Source organism: Oratosquilla oratoria, chromosome 8 (assembly GCF_046742065.1).
Source record: "Oratosquilla oratoria isolate Oo_2021 chromosome 8, ASM4674206v1, whole genome shotgun sequence".
Taxonomy (NCBI): domain Eukaryota; kingdom Metazoa; phylum Arthropoda; class Malacostraca; order Stomatopoda; family Squillidae; genus Oratosquilla; species Oratosquilla oratoria.
In genome coordinates, this window is record NC_134784.1 from 57,416,976 (window position 1) to 57,429,021 (window position 12,046).

At 38.3% G+C, this 12,046-nt stretch overlaps 1 protein-coding gene across 3 annotated transcripts in view; it reads right to left on the minus strand.

Moving 5' to 3' along the window:
* Nucleotides 1-2,034: 2,034 nt before the first annotated feature.
* IntS9 (integrator complex subunit 9) overlaps nucleotides 2,035-12,046 on the minus strand; it is a 186,163-nt gene continuing 176,151 nt past the window's right edge. For all 3 annotated transcript variants that reach the window (XM_076189262.1, XM_076189260.1, XM_076189261.1), the window contains one exon: nucleotides 2,035-2,203. In XM_076189262.1, coding sequence (XP_076045377.1) covers nucleotides 2,087-2,203 — 117 coding nt within the window. In that variant the 3' untranslated portion in view covers nucleotides 2,035-2,086. The remainder of the gene's footprint in view (nucleotides 2,204-12,046) is intronic.

Consider the following 12,046-nt stretch of genomic DNA (forward strand, 5'->3'; position numbering starts at 1 on the left):
TTTCCCCATATTCTTCTGAAGAAAATAACTGATGAATGAGGGAAATGAAGGAGAAATAAGAAAAGATGAGGTGAAAGCAGTTATTAAAATGATGAGAGCAGGTAAAGCACCTGGATTAGATGGGTGTCATGTGGAGTGTCTAAAAAGGGAGGTAAAGTGATGGTGGACTAGTTGGTGAGGTTGTTTAATGTCTGTCTAAAAGAGGGTAGAGTACAGGAGGACTGCCTGTATATTTTTGCTTTACAAGGAAAAAGGGGACAAGTGTGAGTGTAGTAGTTTCAGAGGGATCATTTTGTTAAGTGTAGTTGGGAAGCTTATGGGAGGGTCTTGATTGAGCGGATTAGGAGAGGAATAGAGGGCGTAATTGGTGAGGAACAGTGTAGGTTTAGGACAGGGAGGGATTGCATGAATTTTGTGGTATGACAGATATGTGAGAAAGTTGTAGGAAAAGGTAAGGATATTTTATGGGCTTTTATGGATTTGGAAAAGGCTTATGACAGGGTAGACAGGAAGGCACTGTGGGAGGTATTGCAGATATATGGGATAGGAGGAAGGTTGATAAGAACAGTCAAGAGTTTTTACAAGTAGAGCCTGTGTTAGAATTAGAAAAGGAGAGAGTGAATGCTTTGAGGTAAAGGTGGGAAATTTGGCTGGGATGTGTCCTGTCACCATGTCTCTTCAATTTATACATGGATGGGGTGGTGTGAAAGGTAAATGCAAAGGTAATGGGTTGGGGATTGGAGATAGTTAAAGAAAATGTAGAAAAATGGGAGATAAGCCAGTTGTTGTTTGCTGACAGCACTGTGCTTGTAGCAGAATCAGAGGATGGATTGAGGAAATTAGTGACAGAGTTTGGGAAAGTGTGAGAAAGAAGGAAGTTGAAAATAAATGTGGATAAAAGGTGATGAGATGTACAAGGGGTGAGGCAGCAAACTGGAAGTATGAAAGGAGAGAGACTGGAGGAAGTGGATAGCTTTAGATACTTGGCTGTGAATGTGGTGGGAAAGGGACGAGTGGAGGTGGAAGTAGAATGTAGATTGAGAGAAGCAAGTAAATGCCTTGGGGGATTAAAAAGTGTAATGAGAAATAGACATTTGGGAATGGATGCAAAGAGGAGATTGTATGAAGGAGTGATTGTGTTGACACCACTGTATGGGGCAGAAACAGAACATAAGAGAAAGAGCTTAAATGTGTTTGAAATGAAATGCCTGAGAAGTATGATAGAGGTTACTATGTTGGATACTGTGAGAAATGAGGAAGTGAAGAGGAGAGTAGGGGTGGAAAGGGAGTAGGGAGATAGGGTTGATGAAAGAGTATTGGGAAAGTTTGGACACATGGAAAGAATGTGTGAAGAAAGATTAGTAAAAGAGGTGTGGAAGGCAGAGGGGGTGGGAGTGAACATGAGAGTGCAACCAAGGATGAAATGGATGGATGGGGTAAAAGGGGTACTGGGGAAGAGGGGAATGTCTATTGAGGAAGGAAGGGAGAAGACAGATGATAGGGGTAAGTGGAGAATGGTTGTGTAAGGATGTTGTAATGCATGGAAGGGTTGGGGTGGGGGATGGGGGGTGAGGGAGTATGGGAACAGACGGGGATTGCCGATTAAATGAAGCAGCCTTGATGTGGATGTACTGTGTCTTACTGTGTTACTTCTGACCCAGGGCATTGGGCGAGATGCAGGGATGACCCGTCATCCAGGAGCCAAGAAAAGAGGGAGGGAGGGGTGGTGAATGGGAGTGGAGTATGTGGGGATGAAATGGGTGGGAGTGGATTTATGCCTCTGACTTTGGCTACCTCCCTTGTAAGGAGAAAAATGCCCTTGGTATATGTATGTATGATTTTTTTAACCCTCAATATTCATTTTAGAACTTCAAAAATTATAATGTGATTTCCTTCCAGTGAAATTCCTTCCTCTTCCTTCTGGTTTTAAATTAAAACATTGGAGAAATCTTGACTGCTAAATTAAAGTCTGTACATTTACATTTAGCATTAATTAATACATAGAGGAGATTGAAACACACAATTTTTTCTCTTTCCAACTTTCTTAATTGATCATTCCATTCTCTTTTTTCACACAATGTAAAACTTAGAAACTATTCAAGCAATCCAGAAGAATATCTCTGAGCTTTTCCCGTAACTTGCTATTATTAGAAATTATATGAGTTGATGTGTCCTTTACTTGGATCACCATGTCTTCATTTGCCTGTAATATAAAAAGGAAATGTATTTAGAAGTAAGTCAATCCTATCCTAACAATCATTATATAACAACAGATGATTCATACATTATATAAGCAAATAACTAAAAATCAAATAAATCAATCAATCTGTTGCCCCAGATCTTTGCTGCAAAAGACCCATATTTTCTAGGTAACTGGCAACAGCAAACACACTGGCTGAGAAGTCACTTAACCCTTTGAATAAGATGAAGCTTATGTAGGTGTCATGAGATATTTACCTAGTTGTAGTATATAGGAAAGGCGTAATGCTTGTTGGGTCCCATCTCCTACTCTCTAATTTTCTAACATACCTAGACTCGAATGCATGATTTGAACTCGTGTAGTGTTTGAGCTATTCCACATTTTTATACATCTATATGGAAAACTATATTTCTTCACATCCTTTTCAACATGTGGTCTTTCTTTATTTCCATGACCTCTTAAAACCCACCTTTAATCAGGAGATTACTTCTATCAATGTAATTTATCTCTTTTAGTGACCTGAACACTGTAATCATGTCACCTCTTTCTCTTCAATCTTTCAAGGTTGGCAGACCCAGTACCTTTAGTCTTTCCTCATATGGTTTATCTGCCAGGCTGGGGACCAGTTTGGTTGCTGCCCTTTGTATTCTCTCAATCTTGCTTATATCCTTCACTCTGTGTGGGGACCATACTACTGATGCATATTCCAGTCTTGGACATATCAGGGTTTCAATGATTTTTTTTTATTATTATCTTTTCATCCATATAATGGAATCCTACTTTAATCTTCTACATTAGTCCATATGTCTCTCCCACAATCCTGCTGATATGTCTGTCAGGTGACAAGTTGTCTTTTATCAACACTCCCAAGTCTTTCTCCTCTTCTGCTTGTGTAATGTGTTTGCTTCCCAATAAATAGTTTAAGGATGGTCTTTTGCTGCTATTGTCCATTTCTAGTACTTTGCTTTTTTGGTACTGAACTTCATTTCCCATTCTTGGCTTCATGCAAACATAGCATCTAGATCCGTTTGCAATATTCTACCATCCTCCTCATTTTTCACTCTAATCATGATTTTTGCATTATCTGCAAACATGTCATTAACATAGACAAGAAACATTATTGGTGGATGCACTGAACTTTGTGATTCTCTGCTCATTACTGCTCTCCAGCTTGACATCCTGTCCTTTACTATTGTCCTCATGTATCATTCCTTCAAAAAGTCTTTGATCCATTCTAATAGTTTGCCTCTCAGTCCTCCAACATGCTCCAATTTCCACATAAGCCAACTGAGAGGAACTTAATCAAATGCCTTCTCTAGGTCCAGGTACATGCAGTCCACCCACTCCTATCTCTCTTGCAGCACATCAATCACTCTCAAGTAAAAGCTTAAAAGGTTCAACACACATGACCTTCCAGATCTGAAGCCAAACTGTCTGTCAGAATGTTCATCTTTTCAAGATATTTGGTCCATCAATCTTTCACAATCCTTTCACATAATTTCAATATTGTGCTGGTTAGTGATACTGGCCTACAATTTAGTGGTGTTTTTTTTTCCACATTTGTGAATTGGTGCCATGTGTGCCCCTTTCCAATAAAGTGGCATAATGCCTTCCTTCGATGAACATGTAATAAGACTGTGAATCTTGTCCACTAGTTGTTACCTACATTCTTTAAGTATCCAGTTTGAGATTCTGTCATGGCCTAAGGCTTTTGTCACATCCATTGATTGCAGGAGATTGAGCACTTCCCTCACTTCTATGTTTATATCTGCTAAACCTGATTTTTTGCTCCCCTTCCTCTTCTCAATAAAACTGTACTCTTTTGTGAAGACTGATTGTAAAGCTTCATTCATTATTCCTGCCTAAGCTGAGGCATCTTCAAAGACCTCACCATCTACTATTAACTTGGTGATTTCTTCTCTATGTCACAATTTACCATCTATGAATCTGTAAAACAGTTTTGGTTCATCTTTGCATTTTTTGCTACACCTCTTTCAAAATGAATTTCTTTCTTCCTGCAAATTTTGGTATAGTGATTCCTAGCTTGTTGTAAGCTTTTGTTTTATTGCTTCTTTTCTCTCTCCATTTTCCCCAAGCTACATCCCTGCCCTTTTTTTGCAATCTCACATTTTTTTTGTTAAACCAATCCTGTTTTTGCTTTTTCCTTTCTCTAGTCTTTGGCACATGTTTGTTCACTTCTAGGTTGTAAATGTCAAGAAAGATTTCCCATTTCCTCCTAATTCCTGTGGTATTCACGAATTTCATGTGCAAGTGAGTATATGAGTATACCAGTGTCAGCTTCCTGATTATGTTTATTTTGTAGTTGTAGCTGAGTGCTCCCCATATTCTGTGAACAGTCTTGATTGTGTTTTGTGTGTTTACAAACATTCTGGGTGAAAGGGAATGAGTATAACAGCCGTAACTTTATATTTTATAATATGCTTAATGTGATGCATCATCAAACATCAGGCAGTTAATGTGTGTGTGAATATTTGACTCGTATTGAAGAGGTTAAGGAAGAGATATTGTTTTTGTCTGGGTAAGGCTAGAGTGTAAGATGACATGTTTGGTGTCTTCTATGAGGTGATTGTATATAGGATAATTTGCTTTTGAGGCCAACCCTATCCTGTGTTCATATTGTTTTAAAATTGGGTGGTGGCCTGAATACAATAATGCTAGAGTGGTACTTGTTTGTCATAGGCTGCTATCCATGAGAGTTTATTGGTCAGTCTGGGGGTTGTTGTTGTTGTTCGTTTTGTGGTTAATTGTTGTTCGTTTTGTGGTTAATTGGTTAATTGTTGCCTTGAGTTTCACTCAGTGAGGAAACCAAACCAACTATCTATATTCCTTTTTTTGGATGGATTAAGTTTTCTATGATTTCTTTTTTCATCAACTCTTCATCCTTACAGTCAAAAACTATTTAATGATCTAATGATAATAGCCCAGCACAGCAACTACAGAACAGCTACTATAAACACCTAAATATAGACTAGAACAGTGGCTGAGACAAAATAAAATGGAATCTCTCCTCATAAATCATGTGACTTCGCTCACCCTAGATAACCATGCTTCAAAGAAAAATACAATAGTAAAATTGAATGGAAAACTTGTTCCATTGGACACATACACATACAACAAATGGCCCTTCCCACCCCCACCCCCTTATATAGTAGGCCAGTCAATAGGGGGTTGAATAAGGAAAAAAATTAAGGAAAGCTGCAATATGCTTTATTTTCTTCCTAATGTGGTTCTTAATAATGTATTAATTTTGCACCCCTCTACCTTCCCAGATTTAGCCGCCATTTTGAAAAAATGGCAGAAAAAAACGTTTTTTTCCAAATATCTCGCTTGAAATGCATTTTACAGAGAAAGTAGTCGAACAAAAAATAATCTACATAAAATTTCCTATAATATTTGTCCCTGTCATGTTTTCCATAGGTTGCACCGTTTTTGTGCTAGAGCTGTGAAATTCCTTTGGGGTCAGGCATCCCTTCAAGTTATACATGTCTTGTAAATACAAGTGTGCTGATTTTGCATATAAAAAATGACCACTGGCATGAAAGTAAGGTAGCATTTTTTGGATCGTGTCCAGGTGCAGTTTCCAGTTACCCGAGCGTTCTCCTTCAATGAATTGTTTCACCAATGTTACCATTTCAAAGTACTGTACCCAGAGTTTTGCAGTGGCACCTTTACTCTTCATCGTACCCAAGGTATCATTGAACTTAATCAGTACATTTTTTATAACCTCACTGTCAATGTCTGAATAATCAGTCTCTCGTAAAACTGCTTCTGTTGTTGACTGTTCTTCAGGGGAAAGATCAATTTCATTAAAAATTAACATAGACAGTGCAGCATGTGCTAGTGTATGGGCCCTGAGTGCTCTTGCATAAGCATGCCCAGTTAACATTTTTTCAACAGATGTACTTGCATAAACAGTACTAAAAAGTTCTTTTATTCCACTACCATTCATGATGAAACCAATTGCACCCATAAAAGACATCAATAAGTGGAAACCACCAAGACGTACAATAACATTATTGAGGTGTGAGTCTTGACCACATATTTCCACAATGTCTCGGGCCTTGATGTACAAAGGTTGATCAAAGGTAACAAAGCAACTTTGTTGCTTCAGTTTGTTGCATTTCTCTACAGCTTGGTTAAGTACTGTGTATATGGTGTCATAATTGGTAGGTGGAGCATTTGTAAAGGGAAGATATGAGATCTGGGACACATCATATGGGAAGTGTGCTGTACATTTCTCCATGTAACCATTCCAACCTGGGCACTCTGCATTTTTTTGCCATTTTCCAAGTAGCCATAAAAGCTCTGTTGTTGTTATTGATACAGTAGTGGACACTGGATTGATACTTGCCAAATCCCTGACTTTTATATTCAAGAGTCCTTTTACACTTTTACTTTCAAAGGTTTTAATAGGATTATGACCAAACTGCCCAACAAACGATGCACTAGGGATCTTCGTTAATCTAGTGATTGGCTGATCTGAAGTAATATTATTCTGAGGAGTAACACACTGAATTCCTCCCATACTGTGGAATGTGTTAAATCCATCAATAGTAGAAATGTTCACATCTGCATTGTCGAATACAAACTGTGCAAATGAACCATTCGGAGGTTCCTTGGCTGGATGTTGCAAAGCAGATACTTGAAAGAGTGCTGCCTCAGCATAGGACGCACATAATCCCAACGCAGAGAGCACGTTCAGTAGATGCTTAGAGCCATACTTCTGACTTAAGTGAACAGCAAGTCCTATTTGTAGAGGAGATATGAAAGAATTTGGTCTAGCTGCTGTAAGGATAGCATGTGAAATTGCTGTACATTTCCTATTCCATTTTCTTTGATTTCCTTTCTTGTTTTTTAAGACTATTGTCTTAACAAGGCACTGGAGAGTTTCTGGAATAAGTGAATCCAATTCTTCTAGGAAATTTTCTGGTGGTGGATACTGATCTGCTTCGTACATCAGCGATCTTATATCTTCAGCAATTATTCTGGTGGCAGTCTTTACAATCTGAAGCCGTTCTTCCTTCTCGTCATGACTTCTATGATTTTCGTACCAAGCGTCAGTCAAAATTTTGTTTCCTGTGTCACGGAAACAGATCACTGGTTTTCTATTTTTGTTCACAGAAACAATAATATCATGTCCATATCTCTCTATCAATTCAGATTTTATGGTTTTATCAGTTGGTAGCTCACCCTCATATTCTGAAAAAATCTCACTGAAAGTAAACTGGCATTCCTCTTGATTTTCCTCCAAGTAGTTAAAAGCATGACTCATTGCCTCAGAAACCGTAGAGCTTTTGGGACGACCACGTTTCATACCAGAAGATGTTTGGTAGAATTTTTTCATGCAGGCTGAATGGTACCTTGCCTCAGCAGCAACTAAATCCACTACGTTACATATAAGAGTACATACTTCTTTGCCCCATTCATCTTTTCTCATTTCACCAGCTTTCAAAATAGTATCCTTAACATGCAGCATCTCTATACAGTGCACAGATTCACGATCACCTAAATATTTTTTGCTTTCTTTTTTCAAAAAGTCACTTGATGCATCTTTTCCACAAAAGAGACAATCATGAAGAAAATCAAACTGTAATTCTTGACTTCTCAGTGACGTTGTCGGCACTTGCGAGGTTTTCTGCCTTGCTTGGAAAGTTTCAGCTCTCCGTTCTTTTGTATACACTTTTCTACATTTTTCATGCACTTTCACACTTTTTAGTCCTTCTAACAGAGAATGTTTTCCGTCTTTCCACTTAATGCTATAATCAATCAGTGTCTATATTCCTTTCTCTTTAACTTCTCTAGTCTCACCCACAGAAAGCTATCCATCGCATATTAAACATTTCCCCAATGAAGACATTTTGCACCAACAACTGCCTGGGGTTTCACTGAAGCTTTAACTATCTATTTTAATAGTTCTGAAACAAAAGAAAGACTATAATCAAGTTAGGAACTTAGATATTTTATTCAGTATAGCATACAAAGGAAATTATTATATGATCTTTGTGCACTGTAGGTATCAAATAAAGATAAACACAATCTTTTCGCACATTTAGCGCAAAAACAGTGAGGTATATCACAAAATTGAATAAAATAACTTTTGTAGAAAATTTTATGTAGAATTAATTTTGTTTTGATACATTTTTCGTTAAAATTAGTTTCTAGTGAGATATTTGGAAAAAACTGTTTTTGGTCGCCATTTTTTCAAGATGGCGGCCAAATCCGGGGGGGTAGAGGGGTGCAAAATTAATATGTTATTAAGTAAGGTATTATAAACACATTAAAGCTTATTGCAGCTTTCCCTGATTTTTTTCCTTATTCGCCTTTTTTTACTCCTCTATTGACTGGCCTATAGGGGAAATGGCCCAACCAAGGTGTATACACATCCTTCATCTATCTCACAACTATCTAACACCCATTTATTGTCCCTTTTATCTCAACTCTTTGTGGATGATGGTTCATCCCTGCCCACTGCTTGGGTCAGAAGCAATGCTGCAAAACACAGCACCTCCACAGCAGGACCTGATGGCCAAAGCTGATTCACCCCCATTGCTTCATTACATGGTAACCCTCCCCACCTCATCCACTCAAGAATTTACAGAGCATACAAAAGGAATCCCTTAGGGCTGTATCAATGTATTATCCATTCACAACTCCTCTAGTCACACCTCTTTTACCCTCTCCCTTCCTTGTTCAACTTTTGTACCCAAGGGCCCCTTCACCTCATCCATCCATTCCATTCTCAGTCTTCCCCTCAAGTTCACTCCATTTACCTCTGCCTTTCACACTCTTTTTATTAGCGTTTCTTCACATATTCCTTACATATACCCAAACCATTTCAGTATTCTTTGGTCAACCCTATCTGCCAACTCTTTCTCTACTCCTGCTCTCAGCCTAACCTCCTCATTTTTCACTCTGTCCATACTTCTTAAACACTCAATCTCAAAACACATACAAGTTCCTTTTTTCTGCCTCCTTTAAATCCTAAATCTCTTCCTCAAACAATGTCATGGGCACAATCTCTTCTTCATAATCTTCTCTTTGTGTTAATCCATAGATACCTATTTATCAAGACACTTTTTATTCCCCTTAACCCCTTCCATACGGTGCCGCACACGTAGGCGTCATGGACTTAGATCTCGGTGGCAGCAGCCAATGCCAGCCGTACGACGTGTCGTAATAATACTCGCATCATAAAATATAGTCACCGCTTATATCGATCGTTCTCTCTTCACCCGTGAATTTTGATAACCATAGAAAATGCGATTACAAAAGAATTAGAAAGAATGTCATTATGGAGGGGCGACTACAATAAATATAATCAAGACGCCGATATGGCAGCCTCGCGAATACACTCGCTCCCCATGACGCCTACGTGTGCGGCCCCGTATGGAAGGGGTTAAGACATTTACCTGCTTCTGTTATTCTATAATTTACCTCCACCCTACTCCTCCTTTCCCTGCTGCATGTGACTATGAATAGTTCAACTCTTCACTTCTTCTAGCTTCTCTCCTTTAAGACTTACCTCCAACTGACTCTCACCCTCTCCCTTTGTACATCTTATCAACTTACTTTTGCTGACATTTACTTTCAGCCAGATTGGGCTGGCCAGTAAGAGGATTGTGACTTAAGATGAGCACAATCACTCCTTCAAACAGTCTTCTCTTTGTGTTCATTCATAGATACCTATTCACCACTATAACTCAATAATATACTGGCAAGTGACCAGCAAGTACATCACCCAATCTGGCTTAACACACAAACTGCAGACCAAAGAGGACACAAGTTAGTATATAACCTCCTTAACCTAAACACAACTTGATGGTGCAGTGGTAGAGTTCCCAGCCACCACTATGGCAGTCCAGGTTCAAATCCCGCCCAGGGCTGAAATAATTTCAGTATGGCTGCGCTGCAAGTCATTACTCCAACTCTGTGGGGAGTTCGGGGTGTGTGTGCATGTAAGGTCACAGCATTACCCATAGATCGGTCATATATGAGCTCTGAGCTCTCTTCCAGGAGGGAAATAGCTGTCAATCATGAGTCCAACACATGATCCAAGACCATGGTAAATGATAATTAACTACTAACAACATCACTAGGCAAACCTTTAACACAACCAATAAGCAACATCCCCTGACATAACAAAGTGCTCACCCTCCTTACAAATACAGTACAAGATTACCACAGGATTGAAAGAGGAAATACAACTTATATATATGAGACCATTCATAAACTACACAAAAAAAAGCAAACTGTCAAGATCAGACAGGAGATACAGCGAAAATTGAGGACCTATGATACGGACCAGTTCATTTCCCTAGATTTACCTAGTTGTAAGATACGGGAGGCAAGCTATGCTTGTGGTGACCCATCTTTGTATCTCTCTGCATCAACTTTTATCTTAAAATCTTGTATAGTGTTTGCACATACTGTTTTGTTGTCTAATTTGTTCCATGTATTTATCGCTCTGTGTGGGAAACTGTTCCTTTTCAAGTTTTTTCTATAACTGTCCTTTTTCAGTTTTTTTCCGTGTCCTCTCGTTTTACCGTTGTCCCACACTAACAAGTCATTCCTGTCTAAAACTTCCATTCCTTTCATTATTCTGTAGATAGTCAGCAAATCTCCTCTTTCTCTTCTTTGTTCCAGAGTTGGTAGATTCAATTTGGACAGTCTTTGCTCATATGTTAGTTCGGCAAGAGTCGGTGCTAGTTTGGTTGTCGCTCTTTGTATTCTTTCTAGTTTCTTAATATTCTTTTTGGTACTGGGTGTCCAAAGTGATGCTGTGTACTCAAGTTTTGGTCTTATTAGTGTAGTTAGTATTTTCTTTATCATTTCTTCATCCATATAAGCAAATGCCAATTTGATTGACCTCAATAAGTTGTAGGTTTCTCCAAATATTTTATTTATATGCTTATCTGGTTTGATTGAGTGGATAAAATTGCAGTGACCATCCAAAAGGCAAGCAAAACACATATTCCTAGAGGCTACATACAAGACAGCCACCCTCAAACAAAGAGAAATAAACTATAAAGCAAAAACAACCTAAAAAACAAGAAAAAGAACAACTACAACAGTTAAATAAAAGCATCACCATCATAATAAACAATAGGTAGAAAGAAAACAGTAAAAACAAATACAATAGATGGGAAAACAGGTAACAAATTGTGGAGAACAGTAAAAACCATTAAAAAATCGAAACTAAATCCCATCACCCCTCACCTGTGAAGTAGTTGGAGCAGCTAAGGGAACATACCATTACCAAAACAGCAGTGAAACATCATCAATAAACACTTCTCCAACACAGGTTTCTAACCCAAAATTCCAGAAAGTAGGAAAATAATACAAGAAATGTGAGAAATAAAACCAGACACATATGCAATCTCTCCATTTATCAGCACTGATGTAGACTGAGCAATAAAGAAGCATCTGGAGTAGCTGAATACAAAACACCATCACCTAAACAGCAATGTGACATCATAAACAATTATTTCTCCAAAACAGTTTCAAGCCAACTACACCAGAAAAAAAGGAAAATAATCAAAGAAATGCATAAAATCAAACTTGACAAAGAAGCCACACACAGAAAAGACACAGAAGAAGCAATAAAGAAACTAAAACCTCCAAAATGCCATATGAACCTTAACTCATAATTTCAACTACTCCTGGCTAAACAACATCCTAAACATCTGGAAAAGAACCCACATAATACCAATCATGATACCAAACAAACCATGTGAGGACCCGAAAATTTGGTTGCAGCAAGAATGAAAAGAAAAATATCAATCTCCCCCAATCAATATGGTTTCTATAAAGGCCACTTTACCAGCA